The sequence below is a fragment of the Heterodontus francisci genome, chromosome 20 (assembly GCF_036365525.1).
Source record: "Heterodontus francisci isolate sHetFra1 chromosome 20, sHetFra1.hap1, whole genome shotgun sequence".
NCBI lineage: Eukaryota > Metazoa > Chordata > Chondrichthyes > Heterodontiformes > Heterodontidae > Heterodontus > Heterodontus francisci.
Window position 1 is genome coordinate 40446251 of NC_090390.1, and position 26424 is coordinate 40472674.

General features: G+C 44.3%; 1 protein-coding gene across 1 annotated transcript in view; it reads left to right on the forward strand.

Moving 5' to 3' along the window:
- Positions 1-856: 856 nt before the first annotated feature.
- Positions 857-26424, forward strand: part of dntt (deoxynucleotidyltransferase, terminal) — a 308067-nt gene continuing 282499 nt past the window's right edge. The window contains exons 1-2 of the mRNA XM_068053279.1: positions 857-915; positions 10512-10686. Of these exons, the coding sequence (XP_067909380.1) occupies positions 857-915; positions 10512-10686 (234 nt within the window). The remainder of the gene's footprint in view (positions 916-10511; positions 10687-26424) is intronic.

A 26424-nucleotide genomic window follows, 5' to 3' on the forward strand; every position in this document is an offset into this window, starting at 1 on the left:
CTACCTACACTCGGGGCAATTTTTTACAATGGCCAATTTACCTATCAACCCGCAAGTCTTTGGCATTGGAAGGAAACCGGAGCCCCCGCAGGAAACCCACGCGCTCACAGGGAGAACTTGCAAACTCCACACAGGCAGTACCCAGAACCGAACCCGGGTCGCTGGAGCTGTGAGCTGTTTTGCGCATGCCATGGAGGAGTCCATGCAAGCCATGACGTCTGCCATGTACCAGGCATCTGTGCGTATAACTTCCTCAGTTGAGAGTCTGGCGAGCTCCGTGGCGAGTCTGGTTGAGCACTCGAGCCATATACGATCTGGCTTGCACTCCATCGCTGTTGCCATGGGCTCCATGCAGCAGAGTCTGAGTGAGAGGAGGACGAGGAAACTACACTTCTCTCCAGGTGCCCCTTCCCCTCAGGGAGACAGGCAGGTGCCATCGTGCGCACAGATGGAGGAGGAGCTTGTGCCAGCTGCCCCGGGGCCTTCCTCTCAGGACACCCCAAGGTAAGTGGCGACTCGTCCCCTCCCCCGACATTGATCCCCTTAACTCCAGTAGGCGAGCACACGGGGGATACTCAAGCACAATTGCTGCAGACCCCCAGAAGGATGGGGCCATCAAGTCTCATCCATCTAGAGGATGCCTACCACAGTCATCCACAGCAACAGGGCAGCACACTGAACAGACTGCCTCCACCACAGCTGCTAATGTCGGGGCAGCACCTGGATGTAGTGGGAGAAAAAGGAAATTGAAACTGTTTTGATCACGAATGTGGCACATGTGCTGTACAACTTGTCATGATAGCAAAGATGTATTAGAACATTTTTATTTCTTGCAAAATTTGACCCACTCTCAGTAATGTTTCAAAAACCAGGAGTGCTGGAAATACTTAGCAGGCCTGGGAGCATCTGTTTCAGGTAAGTGACCTTTCATCAGAACTGCTCAGTAATGTTTTACATGGATACAGATGGATACAAAGAAATTTTTTGGAGGTCTATGGCAGGAATGCAAAGATGCTTGCAAAGCATCTCAGGAAATGTCCAGTGTCCATATCTCATTGGAATTTGAGCCTTCACTCTTCAATGAAGGCTGTTTTCCTATTGATGATTAATAACCTTTTCCAATTCTGTCATGCCTTACTTTTGTTTTCAACGGTCATAACTTAACACAGCTTGCAGTGGTGTGTAGTCACATTCATCGTAGCCCATAGATCATTTCAAATGCCAATCATGTGAAAGTGCAGCCACGCTTCATTAAGATTGCAGAGAGGAATAATACCTCAGGCGTATGTGAATTTCTGTGAGGAATTGTTATGTTTCTTCTCCCCACGTTCCCTGATGATGTGGCTTATAGTTAGCTGAAATGTGCATAAATGAGGTTCTCCCTGATGTCCCTTGCATGTCTCTCCATGGCCCTCACATCGATGATGGCATCGTTGTCATTGTTGTCCTCCTGCTCACCCTCTTCATTGTCACCCTCATCTGAGCAGGACTGGTGTTCCTCTTGTTCCTTTGCCTGCAGAATTTTGCCGCTTCTAATTGCAAGGTTGTGCAAGGCACAGCAGACAATGATTATTCGTGACACCCTCTGTGGGGCGTATTGAAGAGCCCCTCTAGACCGGTCAAGGCAGCAGAATTGCATTTCTGACATGACAATGGTGTGTTCGATGATGGCTCTGCTGGATGCATGTGCAGCATTGTACCTCTCTTCAGCAGCGCATTGGGGATAACACACTGGTTGCATCAACCATATACAAAAGGGTAACTCTTGTCACCCAGGATCCGTCCGTCCACTTCAGCTGGTTCATCGAAAACTGCTGGCAGCTCGGAGTTCCCCAAAATGTAGGAGTCATGACAGTTCCCTGGGAAATGCGCACAACCATGCAAGATTCTTCTCCTGTGGTCACAAACCAGTTGCATGATTAAAGAGTGGAAGCATTTGCGATTAACAAATACAGCAGGCTGTTTCCAGTGAGCTCTAATGGCCACATGAGTACAGTCGATATCCCTTGCACCGTAGGGAAGCCAGTGATAGTGCCGAAGGCCACAGACCTTGTTGCCTGGCTGTCCTCATCTACAGGTAAGTAGATGACATCACTGGCACAGCAAAAAAGGCCATTGGTCACCTCTTTGATGCATCTATGGGTCACAGACTGTGAGATACCACATGTCGCCCATTAATCCCTGGTAGCAAAGAAATTAAGTGCAGTAGTAACCGTGAGGGTAAATGGCACAAAGTTCCCAATGAAAACAAATGGCTGCAGGTTATACTGAAGATCGTACACATTCCTGTCGCCATTGCAAGTCACATCCTCATGCTTCTCTGGCATTGCCTCTCAGACATCTGATGGTGATGTATCCTTGTCATAGAGTCATAGAGTCATACAGCACAGAAACAGGCCCCTCGGCCCATCGTGCCCGTGCTGGCTATCAAGCACCTAACTATTCTAGTCGCATTTTCCAGCAGTTGACCCGTAGCCTTTTATACTATGGCGTTTCAAGTGCTCATCTAAATACTTCTTAAATGTTGTGAGGGTTCCTGCCTCTCTCACCCCTTCAGGCAGTGTATTCCAGATTCCAACCACCCTCTGGGTGAAAACATCTTTCCTCAAATCCCCTCTAAACCTCCTGCCCCTTACCTTAAATCTATGCCCCCTGGTTATTGACCACTCTGCTAAGGGAAAAAGTCTCTTCCTATCTAACCTATCAATCTATGCCCCTCATAATTTTGTATACCTCAGTCATGTCCCCCTTCATCCTTCTCTGTTCTAAGGAAAACAACCCTAGCCTTTTCAGTCTCTCTTCATAGCTGAAATGCTCCAGCTCAGGCAACATCTTGGTGAATCTCCTCTGTACCCTCTCCAGTGCAATCACATCCTTCCTATAGTGTGGTGCCCAGAACTGTACACAGTACTCCAGCTGTGGCCTAACTAGTGTTATATACAGCTCCATCATAACCTCCCTGCTCTTATATTCTATGCCTCGGCTAATAAAGGCAAGTATCCCATTTGGCCTCCTAACCACCTTATCTAACTGTGCTGCTGCCTTCAGTGATCTATGGACAAGTACACCAAGGTCCCTCTGACCCTCTGTACTTCGTAGGGTCCTACCATTCATTTTATATTCCCTTGCCTTGTTAGTCCTCCCAAAATGCATCACCTCACACTTCTCAGGATTAAATTCCATTTGTCACTGCTCTGCCCATCTTATCAGCCCATCTGTATCTCCCTTTAATCTAAGGATTTCCTCCTCGCTATTTACAACACCACCAATTTTCGTGTCATTTGCGAACTTACTTATCATACCTCCTATACTCACATCTAAATCATTAATGTACACTACAAACAGCAAGGGTCCCAGCACCGATCCCTGTGGTACACCACTGGTCACAGGCTTCCACTCGCAAAAACAACTCTTGACCATTACCCTCTGTTTCCTGTCACTAAGCCAATTTTGGATCCAATTTGCCAAATTGCCCTGGATCCCATGGGCTCTTACCTTCTTAACCAATCTCCCATGCGGGACCTTATCAAAAACCTTACTGAAGTCCATGTATACTACATCAACTGCTTTACCCTCATCTACACATCTAGTCACCTCTTCGAAAAATTCAATCAAGTTCGTTAGACAAGATCTCCCCCTGACAAAGCCCTGCTGACTGTCCCTGATTATTCCCTGCCTGTCCAAATGGAGATTAATCCTGTCCCTCAGAATTTTTTCCAATAGTTTCCCAATCACTGATGTTAGATTCACCGGCCTGTAATTACCTGTTCTAGCCCTGCTACCCTTCTTGAATAATGGTACCACATTCGCTGTCCTCCAGTCCTCTGGTAACTCTCCTGTGGCCAGAGAGGATCTGAAAATTTGTGTTAGAGCCCCTGCTATCACCTCCATTGCCTTACATAACAGCCTGGGATACATCTCATCTGGGCCTGGGGACTTATCCACTTTTAAGCCTGCTAAAACATCTAATACTTCCTCCCTTTCAATATTAATATATTCAAGTATATCGCAATCCCCCTCCCTGATCTCTATACCTACATCGTTGTTCTCCATAGTGAAAACAGATGAAAGGTAATCATTTAAAATTCCTGGGGATGTGATGACATGCCAGCGCCAGTTTTCGATAATGCCTTTCCTGGATGGCTTCATTCGGAGCAGCCTCACCCTCATGTGCTGCCTGCTGCTCCTGTTAAGGCATCGTCTGTTGATTGCCAAGATCCCTCCTCTGTCTCTCCCTCTGCAATTGTTTGAGTGTTAGACCACAAATTGCGTGTATGAGACTCATGACTTGGCAGTTTTTCAATTGTTGAGAAGAGTGTTGTAAAACCATCCTCCTGCTGCCATTCAACAGAACCATGAAAGTCATGGGCAGATTGCTGTTATGTGCTTCATATTTGCATGTAGCAGGAGATCCCACTCACCATCATCTGTCTCTTCCCAATCAACTTGCATTCCTTTATTGGACACATGGTTTCTTCTTCCAGAAAATGTTGTGTCTGCGATACCAGGTAAGTTTGCCCACATTCCAACCTCCTGCTGCCACCTTCCAGCCTGCACCCATCACCCTTGACCCACCCAACTTAACCTTCACCCTTCCCCCATTACCATAGACCCTGCCCGCATTACTGTGGATTAGCTCATCATCAATTTATACATGCCATCCCTCTCCCCGCCCCAACTCCCGTCACCATGCAACTGCTGACTCTCACTCTTGAACCTCCAAGTATCCACCTTGATATAGTTACAGATTCCCAATCCCCTCCCTATGATGACCTTGAACACCCAACCCTAAATCTCGACCTTCGCCACCCCCCCTGCCCCCCACCATATACATTTCCCCCCTGTGCCTGACAGTACCTTCTGCCAGCCAGTATCTTGATGTGGATGCACAGGACTCCGACGTCGACAGCGATCCTCCCTCCTTTTAGGCCTCTCATGACCATCAATTTTATGACGAGAACTCATCAAGCTACCAACTTCTGCAATCGCACACAGCCAGCCTCATCGTCAAAATCAGCCACTACATACCCTGGATGTTGCCCTCCTCCCTCCCCTGCTCCTCCATGTACCCGATCAACCCCACCATTTTCTCCCCTCCTTCCTCCCTGGCTCCTCCATGCACCCGAGACCCCACCCTGTCCTCCTTGACTACCCTCCCCAGCTCCTCCATGCACCAGAGACCCCACCCTATCCTCCCCGACTACCCCCTGCTCCTCCATGTAGTCCCTGCCCATGCCGTTGTCACCATTCTCTGAGATGATTCATACTTACTGGTGCTGAGTGTGGAGGTAAATATCCATTGCAATGCTAGCCTTGAGTCAAACATCCATTTCAATGCTGGCATTAGTTTAGTGGCTGAGTGAAAGAGAGAAGAGCACAGTCCTGATACTCAACTGCACAAATCCAACTGTTGCACGACACATTGAAACATTGGTGAACCGGGTGGCACGGGAATAGCGTTCACTGTTCAGTTAATCTGGCAGGTAGGACTAAATCCTAACTATGTGTAGGGCAATGAGTATTCATGGCAAGTAAATGAATGCAAAGCTGCAATCCGCCACCGTGCTGGGGGAACCCCGGAACGGCGCAAACCCGCCGCCGACTTAATTCCTCTAAAATATCCCGCCGTTAGGAATTCTAAAAAACACCTCCCATCTAAGTATATCACCCCGCACGCCGCCAAATCTGCTGCGGCGGACTGCATAAAATTCCCCCCAATGTGTTTGGGTGATGAGCCTGCCACAGTTGAATAGCTGGTAGTATGTGCAAGCTGTAAGATGTAAGTGTGTGGCTTGTAGCAGTGTGTGGGTGAGGTGGAGCATACGGATGTGAAGTAGGAGCCGTGGTTGATAGAGATTGGTGGGAGATGAATGAAGGGGATGTGGTGAATGGTGCAGTGTGTGAGCCTAGGTGCAGTTGATTGGATTTGGCATCTAAGGATGAATTTACTGACCGTGATCACTCGTGTGAGGTCATTAAACATCTTGTGGGATTGTACCCAGGTCCTCGTCACTGGACTGGTGACATTGACTGCGATGATCACTGCTCCCACTGCCTTCTCAGCACTTGTCATCGGGGCCTCCTGGTCCCCTGAGGAAAGAGAATCTCTCTCCTCTGGTCCACCTCCTGCACCAGTATTTCCCATGTGCCATTTCAGCTCTTTCCTGATGGTGTTCAAATGTTGCTCAAGCCGTTTCAGGCCCTGCTGCAGCCAGAATGCACCTTGCCTTGAAGAGGTGCAGTCTGGTTTTAAGTAGTGCCAGCGAGCTTTACGTGGTGCTAGCTTCGCATGCACTTGGGCTCCCTGCTGAGGCATGCAACCACTCAACAGCACATTCAGTGCTGGGCTGCATACCACAACCATGGAGATAAGCAGGCAGCATGAAGTTTGCATGCTGTCTGCATCATTTTGATTGGGCATGGGGTAATTGCATATCACAATCCTTGTATTCAATTTTGGGGCTATCCAATTTAGGCCTCTTAATTTCCCTGTCCTGACTCTTCTACGTTTTGTTTGGCTGCACTGACCCAGGGTCATGGTGTGTGAGCAGAACAGCTGGCTCTCTGAACATCTCATCAATGGAGTGACCGGGGGCACCGGGACTCACATCTATGCCACAATTTACTGACACTTGCAATGGCATAAAATGATCTGTGCGTTTACCTAGTTGCTTGAATACTTTACATTCCTGTTCAAGTAACCAGCTTCCTAAATCACCTGGAATGGCTTTCAGAAATTTGTGACAAAGAGGGTAATTTTGACTTATCTGTAAAGGGGGTGATAGCACATCGGCAGCCCATTCTACATTTCTCTCGATTTTTATTTCCATTGACTTTAATAACAAGTCTAAAACATTTCTCTTGTTTTATTGCTTTGCCCGGCCAATTGCGTGATTGCTTGGGAGGGGTACAGATAGGGAGTGTGTAGGATAGGCCTGATGGACCAACTGATCTTTGTTTATCGATTATTGTATGCTCCTGTAGCCTGGCAAATACACAGGGGGTACAATCCCAGCTGTGGGAACTAGATCAGGGACTTCATCACTGGCCGAGATTTAATCCGGGCAGCGGGGGTTTCGACCTCCAGCAAAAGCACCGCCGAGATCCTCACATTTTCTGTGGGAGGCCCACCGAATCGTGCCATTTAGGCACTTAACTGGACAACGGCGGGCCTTCCACGGTATCAAGGACCCCGGTGACAGAAGTCCTGCCCTCTGAGAGCTGCCGGCCAATTGAAGTGGTGGCTACTGCCAGTGAAACACCCACCTGAGGCCCAGGAGTGGCGCTGCACCCAGGCCATAGGTAGGGCGGGAGGAGTCTTGCAGGGTGTGAGTCACGAGGGAGGGGGTGTAGGGGGGTTGGCAGCAAGGGCAGGGGTGGCTCTGTGGGCCCCCTCCCCCACCTTGCTGGTGCCAGGTCCCTCATTCAGTCAGTAAGTTCTTTTTAATGAGGGCCCCCCCCACCCCACCCCCAGAATTAACAAGCAACCCGCTTGTTCTGTGTGGCGACAGGCCCGCCCACCGCTCAGCTAATTGCGGTGGTGGTATGACGCCCTTAATTGGGCATTTTCTGAAAACTAAAGGGCCTTAATTGGCGGCGGGACTTAATCTCGGCGGAGGCAGATCGCTCCCCGGCGCCATCCCACCCGATTGTATGCTCTCCCCACCACCAAACACGCCGCGCGGGAAAGCATAAAATTCCCACCACTGACTGCACCAGAGTTGGTGCGGTCAGGTGGCCTGACCTACAGGAGTAAGAGTTCAGTGGTGTGATACCACGGCTAGGACGCCCCCTGCCAAAGACTGTGGAAATGCCAGCGGTAGGTAGCCCCCTGTGGAGATGTCAGATGCCATCCCCCCACCCCCCTCAGAGAAACATCTGAATGCCCTGGTGGCCCCTTTACAAAGTAGACTGTAACAACCCACAATTCATAATTGGATGTCCAGGTACTGATCAAGGATGAAAAATGGAGAGCACCGCCTAACTAAGTAACTGAAGTTATGGGATACAATGAAGGCCAGGCCTCAGCTTGAGGTATAAGATAGATCTCTGGAAGAAAGTGTGACAAGGATTTGCAACACAGTGGAGTCCATGCCCAAGAAATTCTGTAGAGTTTGCACCTGACTTTCATCAGGTTTCTGCCTTTTTTTTGGTGTTTTGGAGAATGCTGGGAGACCAGGAGAACCTGGAAGGATTTCAGAGCCAATCTATGGATAAGTTTCACTATTTTTTTGTGTTTCTTATGTTCTAGATTGTATGCTTTCAATTTATATAGTTGCTTGTTTCAAAAAAAGTCCACTGAACAGATTTGCTTTATGAATGGGAGCTTTGAAAGAAAATGGAGGTGTTTTCATGGTTACTTGTCCTTCATTGGTACATTGCTATTTGTAAGCCATGCACATTTAGTTCATTGGAAACCTGGTAATTTAATGGGGGAAAAAATCATCATTGTTTTGCCCTCTGGATTTGAGACATCTTGATATTTTTCAGGTGTGATGACTTTAAAAGGTATGAAATTAGGGACATGTACCAGACTCAAGATTTTTAATTATTGAGATAGAGATTTTCTATTTTTACATGGTGGCAAAGGACTGATTTTGCAAGATTGTGCTGTCAACAGAGAGTCTTACATGCCAGCTGTGCATGTAAAGAAATCAGAAACATGCACATTTCATTTTCCTTGATGTGCGGATTGCTCGAGCAAAGAGCTGGCACAGACACAATGTGCCAAGTGGCCTCCTTCTGTGCTGTGAATGTCTAAACTTCCATGGCCCTGTAGTTGGCAAAGCTCCCTATTGTCAGTGTGGATTAGAAACATTATCCCAGTATTATATGTAATTCTCATGTGTGTATCTTCTACTTTAATTGTTATGCAATGAGGTCGAGAAGCAGATGAGAAATACATTTTTATTTGTGTAGCTGTGATATGTGAACAGCACACATTTACTCCTATGTAACTAAAGCATGTCACATGCACATATTTATTTAGGTAAATACAATGTATTTACTTATCCATTGAGGGACACCAATATTTCTCTGTGGTAGGTAAGAAGCAGTCAGCGCAATGATTTTTTTTCATACCTCTGGGCACTGATGAAGGAGATCCACTTCATTTTTGAATTATCTTTGATAAATTTATTCTTGGTGCTCTTACTCAGACACCTGTTTCTTGGATCTGTGGCATTCTTATATTATTCATTCTCAGAAATCTTTTCAGCAGCATTTGTCTTTCCAGCATCAATTTTTCGCACTATTTAGTGGTTTGAGGCCTGCATTTAGTTCTTTTTAAGAAGCTGTATATTGAGGAAACAAAGATGCCAATGGAAAAAGTGAAGCACACTGATGTATGGGGGAAAGTAGTGAAAATGTGCAATACATATTTGGGAGAGAGTGAATACCAAAGAAAGTTTTGAGACAAATAGAGAGATTCATTGAGGAGAATACGAGGAAGTGTGTGAAAAGGAGAGAGAGGCAAGAAGAAAGGAAGACAAGCAGAGAGACAGTTACAGGCAGAAAGAGACTTCTAATTCTTTCTGTGAGAAATGTGAAGGGAGATGAGCTAGTGTTATGTAAATGGAAAGTATGTATAGTCTGCACCAGTAATAGTAATTTGGGTTAGATACGTACAAGTGAAGGCAGAAAATAAACACCTCTATTCTGTTTCCTGTCTGATAGCGTTTGAATGACTAAAATTAAGTTGTGGTGCTGCACAGTTCAGCCAGATCTACAAGGAAATAAATTTATTGATTTTTTTAACTCCATAATCTTAGCTTTCCATTTTTCTGACTTTCCCCAAGTAATTCATTCCCCAACTAGTTAATTTAACTCTATATACATGTCTCTAATTTGAATAATTTGTTTTTAAAAAGTCAATTTTTGGATTTGCATCTTTGGATCTTTGCTGAGAAGTAAATTGCAACATTATCTAATCATTTTGTGCAGTTCTAACATTTGCTTCTTAATTAGAAGCGGCACAGTGGGCGGCACAGTGGCGCAGTGGTTAGCACCGCAGCCTCACAGCTCCAGGGACCCGGGTTCGATTCTGGGTACTGCCTGTCTGGAGTTTGCAAGTTCTCCCTGTGACCGTGTGGGTTTTCGCCGGGTGCTCCGGTTTCCTCCCACCGCCAAAGACTTGCAGGTGATAGGTAAATTGGCCATTGTGAATTGCCCCTAGTGTAGGTAGGTGGTAGGGAATATGGGATTACTGTCGTGTTAGAATAAATGGGTGGTTGTTGGTCGGCACAGACTCGGTGGGCCGCAGGGCCTGTTTCAGTGCTGTATCTCTAAATAAATAAATAAACTAAAAAAAGAATCATGGTTTGTGTGCAGAGTGCAGACTGAAGGACAGCTATCCTTAGTGGTCATGATGCTTCAGTAACTTTCACTCCAGTATTAAGAAATTTTTACTTTGAAGAATTAACTCAGTAACTTGCACAGATGTTGTAATACCATTCACTGAAGATCACCAAATAAAAAAAATATTCTAACTGTTACCTTTTCCTTTTTGATAGTGATTCAGTCACACATATTGTGACCGAGAATAATTCTTGGATTGAAATTTGGAACTGGATTCAAAACCAGAAGTTGTCAAACACAGACAAGCTTAAGGTGCTCGATATCTCCTGGTTTACAGACAGCATGGGTGCTGGAAAACCTGTGGATATAGAGGAACGACATAAACTGCAGGTAAATTTTGTTTCCCATAAATAACATGTGACGTACAGTATCATGTATATCACATATGATTACTCTAAGGCTTGCCACCGTTTTCCAGCTCATGAGGTCAGCTTGTTTCTGTTATGGAGAAGATTAAAATAACTGATCATTTTACATCAGTCAAACATGTGCTGCACAATATCTTTAACTGAACAAAATTGACCTCTTATTTTGGGAAGCCAGTTTCCATTGGATTCTTACTCAGCCAGCAAGGAATTTCAAGGACACCGGTCATAAAGAACAACACAAAATATATGTGAAATTATATTCATATGGCAGACCTGATATCATTAAATATTAAGTAATGCCAGGCAACTGATGCACTGAAACTGTAAATGAAGCCTTTGACACAGTTGACCATACCATCCTCCTCTAACACCTCTCCTCCATTGCCCAGTTGAGTGGGACTGCTCTTGCTTGCTTGCATTCCTATCTATCCAGTGGTAGACAGAGAATAACCTGCAATGGCTTCTCTTCCTGCTCCTGCACCACTATCCTTGGCTCCCTCCTATATCTCATCTACATACTGTCTCTCGACGACATCATCTGAAAACAGCATCAGTTTTCACATGTACACTATCAACATCTAGCTCTACATCACCATCACCTCTCTTGACCCCTCCACTGCCTCTTATTTGTCATGCTGCGTGTCTGACATCCAGTATTGGATGAGAAGTTTCCTCCAATTGAATATGAGAAAGATCAAAACCATTGTCTGTAGCCCCCACCACAAATTCCATTCCCTAGTCATTGATTCCAGCTCGCTCCTTAGCTACTGTCTCAGGCTGAACCAGACTGCTCGTTACTTTGGTGTGCTATTTGACCCTGAGCTGAAATTCTGCTCCCATAGCCTTTCCATCATCAAGACCACCTAGTTCTATCTCTGCTACATCGACCTTCTTTGCTCCTTCTCAGTTCATCTGCTGCTGAAACCTTTATCCATGCCTTTGTTACCTCTAGATTTGACTTCCAATGCACTCCTGGCCCCCTACTACCTAGCACCCTCCATAAACTTGAACTCATTCAAAACTCTGCTGCCCTTGTCCTATCTCGCACCAAGTCCAGTTCATCTGTCACTCCCGTGCTCATTGATCCACATTGATTACCATCCGGCAATGTCTTGATTTTAAAATTCTCAACCTTGTTTTCAAATCACTCCATGGTCTTGCCTCTACCTATCTCTGTAATCTGTTCCAGCCCCACAACTCTCTGAGATCTCTGTCCTGCTCCAATTCTAGCTTCTTGCGCATCCCCGATTTTCTTTGTTACACTTTGGTGACCGTGCCTTCAGCTGTCTAGGTGCTAAGCTCTGGAATTCCCAACCTAAACCTCTCCAACTGTCTTCTCTCTCTTCTCCTTTACAATGCTCCTTCTTTTGGGCCTCCTTATCTCGAGAGACAATGGATACGCGCCTGGAGGTGGTCAGTGGTTTGTGAAGCAGCGCCTGGAGTGGCTATAAAGGCCAATTCTGGAGTGACAGGCTCTTCCACAGGTGCTGCAGAGAAATTTGTTTGTTGGGGCTGTTGCACAGTTGGCTCTCCCCTTGCGCCTCTGTCTTTTTTCCTGCCAACTACTAAGTCTCTTCGACTCGCCACAATTTAGCCCTGTCTTTATGGCTGCCCGCCAGCTCTGGCGAATGCTGGCAACTGACTCCCACGACTTGTGATCAATGTCACACGATTTCATGTCGCGTTTGCAGACGTCTTTATAACGGAGACATGGACGGCCGGTGGGTCTGATACCAGTGGCGAGCTCGCTGTACAATGTGTCTTTGGGGATCCTGCCATCTTCCATGCGGCTCACATGGCCAAGCCATCTCAAGCGCCGCTGACTCAGTAGTGTGTATAAGCTGGGGATGTTGGCCGCTTCAAGGACTTCTGTGTTGGAGATATAGTCCTGCCACCTGATGCCAAGTATTCTCCGAAGGCAGCGAAGATGGAATGAATTGAGACGTCGCTCTTGGCTGGCATACGTTGTCCAGGCCTCGCTGCCGTAGAGCAAGGTACTGAGGACACAGGCCTGATACACTCGGACTTTTGTGTTCCGTGTCAGTGCGCCATTTTCCCACACTCTCTTGGCCAGTCTGAACATAGCAGTGGAAGCCTTACCCATGCGCTTGTTGATTTCTGCATCTAGAGACAGGTTACTGGTGATAGTTGAGCCTAGGTAGGTGAACTCTTGAACCACTTCCAGAGCGTGGTCGCCAATATTGATGGATGGAGCATTTCTGACATCCTGCCCCATGATGTTCGTTTTCTTGAGGCTGATGGTTAGGCCAAATTCATTGCAGGCAGACGCAAACCTGTGCTCCTTAAAATGCTCCTTAAAACTTACCTATCCTAATGCCTACCTCTTTGGCTCGGTGTCAGTTTTTTGTCATTATGCTCCTTCATACATAAAAATAGGAAGGAACATAGGAACAGGAATAGGCCATTCCGCTGCTTGAACCTGTTTCACCATTCATTTAGATCATGGCTGGTCTGTATCTCAACTCCACCTACCTGTCCACCCATCCATAACCCTTACTTTTTATTCATTTATGGAGTGTGGGCATCACTAGCAAGACCAACTGTTTGCCCATCCCAAATTGCCCTTGAGATGGTCATGGTGACCTGTTTTCTTGAACTGCTGCAGTTTGTGTGATGAAGCTACTCCCCCAGTGATGTTAGTGAGTGAGTTCCAGGTATTTGACTCAGAAATGATGAAGGAATGGTGGTATATTTCCAAATCAGGGTGATGTATATCTTGGAGGGGAACTGGGAGGTGGTGGTGTTCCAATGCGCCAGCTGCCCTTGTCCTTCTAGATGGTAGAGGTCATGGGTTTGGAAAGTGCTTACAAAGGAGTTTTGGCGAGTTGCTGCCATGCATCTTGTAGGTGTTACGCAGGAGCCAAGGTGTCCAGTGGTGGAGGGAGTGAATGTTTAAGGTTGTGGATGGTGTCCAATCAAGTGGGCTACTTTGTCCTAGGTGGTGTTGAGCTTCCTGAGTGTTGTTGAAGCTGCATTCATCCAGACAAGTGGGAAGTATTCCATCACACTCATGACTTGTGCTTTTTAGTTGGTTGAAAGGCTTTTGGGAGTCAGGGGGTGAGTTACTTGCCACAGAATATGTAACATTTGACTTGTTGTAGTAGCCACAGTATTTATTTGTCTGGTCCAGTTAAGCTTGTAGTCAATGGTGACCCCCCCAGGGTGTTGATGGTGGTGAAATCAACAATGGTAATGCCACTAACTGTCAAAGGGAGGTGAGTAAACTCTCTCTTGTTGAAGATGGTCACTGCCTGGCACTTCTGTGCGAATGTTCCTTGCCACTTATCAACCCAAGCCTGAATGTTGTCCTGGTTTGGCTGCTTGCGGACACAGATTCCTTCATTATCTGAGGAGTTGAGAATGGAACTGAACATTGTACAATCATCAGCGAACATCCCCACTTCTGACTTTATGATGGAGGGAAGCTCATTCATGAAGCAGCTGAAGATGGCTGGGCCTAGAAGACTATCCTGAGAAACTCCTGCCGTGATGTTGTGGGGCAGAGATGATTGGCCTTCAAGCCATCTTTGTCCTAGGTGGTGTTGAGCTTCCTGAGTGTTGTTGAAGCTGCATTCATCCAGACAAGTGGAAAGTATTCCATCACACTCATGACTTGTGCCTTTTAGTTGGTTGAAAGGCTTTTGGGAGTCAGGGGGTGAGTTACTTGCCACAGAATATGTAACATTTGACTTGTTGTAGTAGCCACAGTATTTATTTGTCTGGTCCAGTTAAGCTTGTAGTCAATGGTGACCCCCCCAGGGTGTTGATGGTAACTCACCCCCTGACTTCCAAAAGCCTTTCAACCAACTAAAAGGCACAAGTCATGAGTGTGATGGAATACTTCCCACTTGTCTGGATGAATGCAGCTTCAACAACACTCAGGAAGCTCAACACCACCTAGGACAAAGTAGCCCATCTTCCTTTGTGCTAGGTATGACTCCAGTCAGTGGAGAGCTTTCTCCCGGATTCCCTTTGACTTCAATATTACTAGAGCTCTTTGGTGTCAAACTCGGTCAAATGCTGCCTTAATATCAAGGATAGTCACTCTCATCTCACCTCTGGAATTCAGCTCTTCTGTCCATTTTTGGACCAAAGCTGTAATGAGGACTGGAGCCGAGTGGTCTTGGCAGAACTCAAATTGAACATCAGTGAACATGTTATTGATGAGTAAGTGCTGCTTGAAACTTTGCTGATAATTGCGATTAGACTGATGGGGCACTCATTGGTTGCATTAGATTTGGTCTGCTTTTTGTGGACAGGACATACCTGGACAATTTTCTTATTTGTCAAGTAGATGTCAGTGTTGTAGCTATATTGGAACAGCTTGGCTAGAGGTGCAGTTAGTTCAGGAGCACAAGTCTTTCGCACTGCAGCTGTGATGTTGTCGGGATGCATAGCCTTTACTGTATCCACTGTGTTCAGTCATTTCTTGATATGTCATGGAGTAAATCTAATTGGCTGCAGAATAGGATAAAAGCAAAATACTGCAGATGTTGGAAATATGAAATAAAAACAGAAAGTGCTGGAAATACTCAGCAGGCCAGGCAGCATCTGTGGAGAGAGAAGCAGAGTTAACGCCTCAGGTCTGTGACCTTTCATCAGAATCTGATGGTGATCAAAGACGATTGCTGTGGGCCGGCCACACATGTGATGAGTGGCATCGGCGTCCACTTCCAAGTCCACTTCTGGAAGCCATGACGGAGACACTAAATCCAGACCCTACTGTTTCACCTTTTAATCTATTTTCCCAGTCCACTTCAGCCAACTCTGTCTTCATACCTTTGTAATTGTATTTATTTTCAGACTCAACTTTCTCACCCTCAAAATGAATGTGAAGTTCTATCATGTTATGATCACTCTTCCCGAGAATACCCTTTACTATGAGATCATTAAATAATCTTATCTCATTGCACATTACCAAATCTAAAATAGCTGATTCCCTGGTTGGTTCCGCAAGATATTGTACTAAGAAACTGTCCGAACTTTGCTAATTTGATTTGTCCAATCAATATGAAAATTAAAGTTGCCAATTTGCCAAATCACCGAAGGCTATACTTCTGCTAGGAGAGAAATTCAGTGGCAGAACAGGTGCTATGTGAACCATTGTTGCTCGTATCCGAGGTCTTGGTTAAATACAGAATGTGGAGCTGCAACTGCAGTTGCCACTTTTTTCCTGGTAGAAACACAGAAGTCAGGCTTACATGCTGGCAGTTCTTGTGATTGTATTTAGATCATACCCTCGCAGAAGACTTAACAATCAGGCTCACCTATCTACTGTTATAGACAATGATCTTTTCATCCACGCTTAGTTCACTTAGATTTGGATTCCACTGAGTCCGGAAGCAAGAAAGGAATGGCAGAGATTTTGAAGAACTATAATGTCACTGCAGGTGGCAGAGTTGAGTGTTCTTCCACCAACTATCGATGCTGATATTTGTTTCCCTTGTTTGCTTGTAAATTGCTACGGAGGTAAGCAGCTGAATAATTATAGAATCATAGAATAGTTATAGAAAAGGAGGAGGCCATTCAACCCATCGTGTCTGTCCCTCTCTGCAAGAGCGACTCACCTCACTCTTCCGCCCTTCCCCCATAGCTCTGTAATTTTTTTTCTTTTCAAGTGCATATGCTTATAAAGTAGAGGGGAGTAATATACCACTATCGTTTCTAAACAGAATTGTTGAATTGATCTTCTTATTTGTCCTCCACTGTCCAATTCTATCAATACTTGCCTACAATCAATTGGTTACTATTGTCTTTCTGTTAGGAACCTTTTTGCTGTGGGTGGCATTATCAACAAAGAGAAAAGTATCTCTGGATTCCAAATTTAAGATCTACCTTTGAAATTGTTACAGTGTTGCTGAACACTCCTGCAAGCCATTTTAGGGTATTGTATTTCAAGGGGTGCCTGTAATGGCCAAGATTTAACTATACAGCAGCATAATCCAGATTGTAATATTAAGAACTTTTATTGTTCTAAACTGGATTTTGTGTCTTTCAAATGTACACTACACGTGTTTTACAATTCTTATTGAAAATGAACTTGCAAATTTGCTGAGACCAGCAACAAATCATTAAGATGCTTTATTTCACAGACAACAAGTGGACATAAAGACTAACAGCCAAAGGGAATTCCACTTACTTAGGTTAATCTCATTGGTCTCCTTATAAACATGGAAAAAATAATAAACCATGTGCTCTTTCTCTTTCTTCGGCTGTCTTGCTTGTTTTTGATATTATCTTTTTTCAGATTACTTGTAACTTCAAAAAAATGAGTTCCGGCATTTTTAGTTTCAAGCTTCAGATCAAGGATTCTGCGTCTTATGCCTGGAAATTCCTCAGAGCTGCTCCTGCTCTGGCAGCGTTACTTTGTTGGAAGTGCATCGCAAACACAGTTTCAGGGCTCTGATGAAGGGTCATTGATCTGAAATGTTATCCCTGGCTTTCTCTCTCCACAGATGCTGCCTGACCTTGCCGAGTGTTTCCAGCATTTTCTGTTTTTATTTCATATTTCCAGCATCCACAGTATTTTGGTTTTTGATCTGTCAATAAAACTGGCTACTCATCCACCCTCCTTCAGATGTGAGTTTAAAGAGGATATATTATGCTGTTTTCCAGATGATTGGCAGCCACCCCAATAAATGGCCCTGGGAGAAGCCAAATGCCACCTGCAAGTTTCTCTCCAAGTCACACACCATCCTAACATGGTGCTAAATTGGCGATCCTTCGTTGTTGCTTGGTCAAAATCCTGTAACTCCCTTCCTAACTGCACTGTGGGTGTACCTACACCACAAGGACTACAACGGTTCAAGAATACTGCTCACCACCACCTTCTCAACAGCAATTTGGATGGGCAATAAATGTTGGCCTTGCCAGCAACACCCACATCCCATTCACGAATAAAAAAAAGCCAAATGGTCCTGAATGTATCAGTTGTGAATTCCATGAAGCTGCATCTTCTGGCTTCAGCACATATATTCAATGCCTGGCAGCCTATGGCCTTTGCTTTTAGACCTGTGCAAATTAATTTTGTTTTAAACCCTTAAACCTAACTCAGTTCAACAAGCCTTGCTGTGAAGGAAAAAAAAATTTAAATCCCAAAATGTGAGAATCACTTTAGGTGACATTGGTCAGAGGCTGTGTTTCTATCCAGTTCGGACAGTCAGAAATTTCATCTCTTGATTAACTATAAGGACCAATTATGAAATGATCTTGACCCAGTTCCCAATACGCATAGCTCCACAAAACAATGTCCTAGAATTTTACACAAACTTGCATTAAGTTGGCAATCTCACTCAAAGAGGCAATAAGGGCAGCTTTCTGTGGGAAGTCAATAAATTTACACTGATGCAGCATGGGATTTAAGGTATATTTTTGGAGCTGATGAGAGGAAGCATCATGTTGCATTTGGCTGTGCTACACCCAGGGGTCCGAGTATTCCTGTTGTTGAAGCACTCAAGAGTGTGAAATGTATAGTGTTACGATCAGGTGAGGAGGGATCGAAAGGACCTCTTCTTCCTCCTTACTTGACTGCAACAGGGTTTATTTCTTTTAAAAAGTGGATATGCTTACCAATTCAGTGAGTGTTTAACCATTTTATGTGCTATGATCACAAAAGAACCTATCAGACAGGTTTTCTTGAGTTTAACAAAGAAAGAGGTTAGCTTTATTGTACTTAAAATTGATCTCAGTAAAATAATAAACTACACACTAACTTTCTCTCTCTGTCACACAGACACACACACACGAGATCCACACAAACAAATAGGTTACAGAGTGGGAAAGAATAGATTGGTTGGATTATCCAGAGCAATAAAAAAGAGTATCCAGTCTATGGAGTTTGGTAACTCAGCTATCTTACGACTGACCTCAGTGGTCCTGAGGCTTCCGGCTTGTGGATGTGGCCAGCTGGTTCAGGGCTTTCTCGGAGACAGTGATGCAGATGGTTTTCTTCACGGGGTCTCTGTCAGCAGCAATGATAGGCTTGGATGGTTGCAGCCATCGAATTACACAAGTCAGGGTTACAACAATTACAACGGCCAGGGTTCGAACTTGCAAGATGGTCTGGAGAGAGAGAGGGAGGGGGGAGGGCCCTCACTTGGGTCCTTACTAGTCAGTCTCAATTGCTTGTCTGCCTGCAGAGAGAGAGAGAGCAGCTAGCTTAACACACAGATGGTGGGTCTGTCACATGATGGCCCAATGTGCATTCTTTCTCTTGCCATTTAATTAGTTCATGTCTAAGAATTCAAATCTCTCTCAGGGTCCCATTGTTCCAGTGATTACCTTTTGAGTGGTCTGTCTCCACCAGTGTTAATTTTCAAGATTGCCGTTAATGTCTTGTTAATGAGGACAGGACAGATAGTCCATTCAAAATTCCCAGGCCATTTTTCTGGATGGGGACTGACCAGATGTTACATCTCCACCTCGATACATTGGAATGTAATGTATTTTGATGCAAATTTTGGTGGCCATTTTAGCTGCTAGCTGTCACCTTTTATCAGTTCTTTTATCCCCCTTTTTAAAAGTTTTATCGTGTTTCCAACTGATGGATTAAAAAATCATCATTCAGCATCGCACGTGTTCATGACAATTAGCTAAAGATAACCACATGGATATCAGCTTGTTTTGGCAGAAGTGAAAACTCAGTTTGAGCAACAGTGTTAAAACCTAAAATAAAAACAAGAAATGCTGGAAATGCTGAGCAGGTCTGGCAGCATCTGTGGAGAGAGAAGCAGCGTTAATGTTTCAGGTCAGTGACCCTTCTTCAGACCTGAAACGTTAACTCTGCTTCTCTCTCCACAGATGCTGCCAGACCTGCTGAGTATTTCCAGCATTTCTTGTTTTTATTTCAGATTTCCAGCATCTGCAGTTTTTTGCTTTAATTTTAGTGTTAAAACCTAGCTCTATTCACCAGTATACAAGACAAAGCAATGTTTTGGGAGTACTAGTACTTTGAACAAATTTTTTTTAGCTACCTCATAAGACCTAACTGACTCACTTGGTCAACTGACACAGCTTAGTGTTAAATGGTGGGAGGATAATCCAAGCACAATTTTGTTACTCTTCAAATTGAACATTATTGTCAGTTGTTATACCTTTTCTTCTTCATGGTGTAAACTCAACTTTATAGTTTTTCTTAATACATTTAATATGTAATCATTACAAAATTTAGATTTTATGTTGCCATGTGAAAGTATTAGTTATCTAAAACAAGAACTATATGGGAGGGAGTTAAAAGCTTGATTCCAATCTCAGGATTTAAATTATTGTAGGAACTCATGGACTGAATTTTGCAATAAAAATAACAATGAGGCTAACAGCGCTCATCTTTATTAACGTCTAAATTGGGCAGCAACTTCTCGGTGACTGGGCATATACAGTTAACTGCTTAAATCAAGAAGTTGCTGTCTGCAATGCCCTGCTTCTCCTAAAACTGTGTGATAACAGTATCTAGCCAAAAGACTTGTCATTGTAATGCATGAAACAGTTTGAAGTAGCTGTATTTACCTGATACATATGGACTAATCTAGCCTGAAAAAGTTAGGGCATCTCCATTCCTGTATAAGTAGGCTTTTAACCATGGTGTCATGCCCAGTAAAAACATATCATATTCCTATATTTTAAGATACAAACCTTATTCGATGGGGACACCTTGAAATTTACTTTTCCTTTAAAAAAGGTGCTGCAAAGATGGCTGCTGAAGGTCACATGACCTGGCCTGTGTATTTAAAAACTGCCTCACTGTCTCAAAAAGACAAAAGGATACATTCCAGGCTAAATGGTGTCAACTACATTCATCCTGAAGCCATCAAGAGATATTGCTGAATTGAATGGGTTCATCTGAGACAAAAAAGGTGTGAAATAGCCACATCATAACAGACATCAATAGATAACCATGGATTCCACATTCTGGTCCATTGTGTGGTCACTGCACCAGGGGAGAAGGCCATGTGTCAACTAATGAAATGCTAATGTGATGGATTTTGACCTTAAAAGGTGGCCCTCTGGACAGAGAGGAAGAACACAACAACATCACAGAAAGAAGTCCAGCCAGGGGCTGTGGAAGGTTCCAGCCCAAACAAAGAAGAAGTCCTGCTGCTAATTCTACACTCAACTTGCTACAGCAGAGAACTGAAAGTGGCCACCACCTCCAGTCTGAAATCTTAACCACCAGAAATCTACAACACCTCAACAAGTTCAAGACTACAAACACCCAGGCCTGCACCTTTAAAAGAGATTGCCCTTCCAAGAAGATTAAACAGGTTTAACGTGAACCTCAAACACCTACCTCACTTTAAACTTCTTACCCTTTTCCTCCCTATCTATTCTTATGTACTCATGTGTGAATGAATGTGTGCATGAGTGAGGTTGCAACCATTTTGGGAATTGTTAAAAATAAATAGTTATCTTTTTTTTAACCTATGTGAAAACCTATAATTTGTCTGTTTATTTGACCCTAAAAACACATGAGGCTAACTCATAATTTTAAACAAACCACGATTGAGGTCAGTTGGGAGTTGAACAGTGAGAACCACCCGCACCCCTTACCACCTGTCCGTAACAACACGATTAGTCTTAATCTCTACTAAAAAACATCTCTGGCATGGAAAATTAACTTTGCCATGTGCGTTTTCCAATTCTCTACCCTACAACTAGCTTCTGGACCACACTTACCCACCACACCTGTCTCCAAACCCAAACAACAGTTTATCGATGCTCCACACCGATGCGACCTTACCTATGTCAATTTTATCCCTTCTGGGACATCTGGCATTAACTCTGGATTCCCTCCTATTGTCTCCTCTCTATTCCCCATTTACTACCAGGATATATGTATCCTAATAATTGCTACGTAACCAAGCCTAAGCAACTTGATTTTTCTCTGTGTCCATTTGTATACATGCTTTGGTTGTTGCTCTGGACCCGAGTACATCCCTTCTATCTCCACTTTTTCTCCCACTGTTTTACTTCTTTTCTCTTTACCCCTCCTAGACCCCTTTCTCCTGTAATTGTATCTCCTTTCATTTCTCCCCTCTCGGGTACTCTGCCCTCCCAAATCATTACACCAATCCTTCAGCACTCCTCATCATCCTAATCTCCTGCTGCCATCTCAGGCTTGACTCATTCTTAGATAAGGCTAGGGCTTCCCTCTGTGCCTCCCTTGGCAGTCTCCAAAGGGCCCATCAAGGTACACCTTAGCAGCAGCACCAAATAGCCCATCCTACTTTCTTGCTGACCTTCTTGCACAGCGCGCCAGCTGGGGGCTGATCTTGCCAATCTCCTCCCTGTGCAAAATTACCCTTCCCAGTGCTGACCTTGTGCACTCTGCCAGTGGATCAGCTCTCACTGCTCCTCTCCACATCTTCCTCTAGAATGTCTGTTCACTTGTGAACAAGGCCTTTGCCATCCATGAGCTGCTAATTATGGATGATTGCATTGACATCTTGGCCTTAACAAAAACCTGGCTGAGGGGTGATGACACCTTCCCTTCAAATGAAGTCCATCCGCCTGGCTATACCTTTCACCACTTGCCCCACCAAGACCTTTGAAGTGGTGATATGGCTCCTATCACCAAATCACACCTTGGACTACCCATTATTCCTCTGGGACTTTCTCCTCCTTTGAGCATCTCACCTTGTTCCACCCCTCTCACATCACACCTCTCATTTATAATCCTTGTTCTCTACTACCCACCCAAGTACCATAAAAATGTTCTCACTGAGATATCTTCACAGCCTTCCTCCCTTAGCCTTTGCTGTGTGACTACTCATCCTTGGTGATTTCAACCTCTATCTCAACTCATGATGTTCTCTCTCCTCTGAGTTCACTGCCATCTTATCCTCCCTTAATCTCTCTCTCCATATAAACTCCCCAACTCATTTTCACGGCCATACCCTTGACCTTGCTATCTCACGTGGCCTCACTGCTCCCATCATGTCAATCACAGATAAGGCTATCTCTGATCTCTGCCTTGCATCCCTCTGTACCGACATCCCCCTTCCACCTCTAAATTCGACTTCTTTCTGTGTCTGGCCCTGGAAAAACTCTCTCCCAATTCACTTATAACTGCAATTTCACTGACTAGCCTTTGGTCCTCCATTCATCATAACATTTCATAAGAACATTAGAAATAGGAGCAGGAGAAGACCATAAAGCCCATCGAGCCTGCTCCGCCATGCAATATGATCATGGCTGATCTTCTGCCTCAACTAGAATATGGGATTAGAATAGTTGGGTGCTGGATGGCCGGCACAGACACGATGGGCCAAAGGGCCTGTTTCTGTGCTGTATAACTCTATGACTCTAACTCCACTTTCTCATCCACTCCTCCATATCCCTTGATTACCTGAGAGACCAGAAATCTGTCTATCACAGCCTTGAATATCCTCAATGATAGACCATGCACATCCCTCTGGGGTAGAGTTCCAAATTCCAAAGATTCAGAATCTTCTGAGTGAAGAAATTTCTCCTCATCTCAGTCCTAAATGATCAACTCCTTATCCTGAGACTGTGTCTCCATGTTCTAGATTCCCCAGCCAATGTATACCTTGTCAAGCCCCTTCAGAATCTTCTGTTTCAATGAGATCACCTTTCTGCAAGTACCGATCTGCTCAACCACAACCTCACCTCCACCTTTGATGCTGTAGTCTCCATTAAAACTGTTACACTCTGTCACCCTGGCTGTGTCCCTTTAATAACCCTCTTGTCTCATCTTTAAGTCTATGGGTTGCAGACTTGAACAGATATAGTGGATAATTGGTTTGGCTGTTCATCGCCAGATCTGGCTGGACCACATAAAGCACTATTGGGTCCTGCTCTCATCTGCTAAAACTTCTCACTATTCCAGGATCATCCTGGAATGAAAACAATAACACCTTGCTTCTTTTCTATACTGCAGACAATCTTCTTAAACCCCTCTCCATTGTCTCTTCTACCTTCTACTCCAATAACAAGTGTAAGGAACTCATGGACTTCTTTGTCACTAAGATTGAGACCTTTGGATTAGCTGCCTCTGCCACCTCCCTGCCTTCCCCTATCCACTGGGCCAAACTACCTTTAAGGTTCTCCCCTGCCCTTTCAAATCACATGCCCTCTCCAAGCTCATTTTGTTCATGAGATCCACCTCCTGCTCTTCAACCTTGTTCCCACTAAACTGCTGACCACCCGACTTCCCTTCCTGGTTTCCACGTGAGATGATATTGTTAATCGTTCTCTCTCCTCAGGTACTGTCCCTTTCTCCTTCAAATCTGCTGTCATCACCCCTTTCCTCAAAAAAACAACTGTTGACCCTCTGTCCTTCCAAACTACTGCCCCATCTTCAACCATCCCTTTCATCTCCAAAGTCCTCGAATATGCTTATGTCTCTCAAATCTGTGCCCAACTTTCATGTAACTCCATGTTTGAATCCTTCCAATCAGGTTTCTGCCCCTGCCACAGTACGGAAACACTCTTATCAAAGTCACAAATGACATCCTATGTGACTGTGACAGAGGTAAACTAGCCCCCCTCATCCTTTTTGACCTGTCTGCAGCCCTTGGCACAGTTGACCACACCATCTTCCTCCAACGCCTCTCCACTGTCATCCAGCTGGGTGGGTCTGCACTCACCTGGTTGCATTCTATCTTATCGAGTTGTAGCTAGTGAATCACCATCAATAGCTTTTCTTACCACTCATGCACTTTTACCTCTGACACACCTCCAGGATCTATCCTTGTCCCTTTCCTATTTCTTATCTACATGCTGCCCCTCATAAACACCATCCGAAAGCATAACATCAAGTTTCCACATGTACACAGACAATACTCAACCCTACCTCACCTCCAACTCGCTCAACCCCTCGACCATCTCTAAACTGTTAGACTGCTTGTCCGACATCCACTATTGGATGAATAGAAATTTTCTTCAATTAATATTGGGAAGACAAAAGTGATTGTTATTGTTCTGCAACACAAAATCTGTTCCTCAGTCACCAACTCCATCCCTCTGCCTGGCAACAGTCCGAGGCTGAACCTGACTGTTCGCAACCTTGGTGTCACATTTGGCCTGGAAATGAGTTTCCAATCACATATCTGCTCCATCACCCAGATCGTCTATTTCCACCTCTGTAACATCACTCAACTCCACCCCTGCCTCAATTCATTTGCTGTTGAAATGCCCATCCATGTGTTTATTACCTTTAGACTTGACTATTCCAATGTACTCCTCACCAGCCTCCCACCTTCTACCCTCGGTAAACTTGAGTTCATCCAAAACTTTGCCACCCATGTCCTAACTTGCACGCATTCACCCATCATCCCTATGCTCACTGAACTACATTAGCTCCTGGTTAAGCAACGCTTCAATTTGAAAATTCTCATCCTTGCTTTTAAATCTCTCCATAGCCTCACTCCTCCCTATCTCTGTAATCTCCTCCAGCACTACAACCCTCCGAGATATCTGAGCTCCTCTAAATCTTTCTCATCCCTGATTTTAATCGCTCCAACAGTGGTGGCCATGCCTTCAGTTTCCAAGGCCCACAGCTCTGGAATCCCTCCCTAAACCTCTCTGTCTCTCTTTCCTCCTTTACGACGTGTCTGAAAACTAAGCATTTGGTCATTTGCCCTAATATCTCCATATATGTGGGCCATGTCAGATTTTGTTGGATAATACTCCTGTCATACCCTGTGACGTTTTATAAAGTTAAAGACGATATATAAAGACAAGTTGTTGCTGTTGTGGAGTCTAATTTCTTCAGATTTTAATTATTGTTGGACATTCAAAAACTGAAATACTTTTTAAAACTTTTTCTTTCTGTCCTTTCTCTCTCTCTCTTAATCCAATTGTTCTTTTAGTCTCTTTATTTTGCTTCCTGTATCTGATTTGACATTGAATTAAACATTCCAGCTCACACTTCCTAATTCAGACTCTGCGCTGCTCATTAATGATTCTTCAATCTGATTGGCTAAGGAGATGTACAGTTGCTTGCCCTTTTTACACAGGTCCCAGATGCCCTGTAGAGGGTGCAGCACTGTTTCAATGGTTAGCTGAGAGGAATTTCCAGTGCGAAAGCCTGTAGAAAGTCCATGGGAAAGTGCAAATGTAACAAACAGTCAGCACCATTCATTCGCTGCTGATCGCAAAATCCATCTCATTGTCTTCATGCTATTAACTGGATTATATGTTGCTTTGCAAGTCCCTCACGTTCTTATTTTGTGTACATTATACCCTATTTAAAAGACTCTGTCATGTACATCCTTTCTGAAGTATGAATCTGCATTAATAAGTAAGCCCAATAAAAGATATTCCTCATAATGCAACCTTTTTGTATATTACCAGGGAGAAAGGGGTAATCGATATTTAAGAACACCAGTGCCTCTATTCATTTATAGGTCTTTATACTACTTTGAATAGATATAACATTTTGCAAAAGAAAGATAGTTTCTGTGCTGTGAAGTAAATAATGTGCTATCTATAAATAAAACCATGTGATGGCAGAGTGGAATGGGAAGCAATTAAGACAAAAACTGTGCGAAAAAGAGAGAAAGATCAATTAAATGAACATCAACATTTATTTCTTGTATCCCAATAGGACTTGAAATTCATCAAAATAGTTCTGAAAAAGCTTCCTGATAGATAGGAATTAGAATTGTAGTATCATAGAATAGTGCAGCACTGAAGGAGGTCATTCGGCCCATTGAGTCTA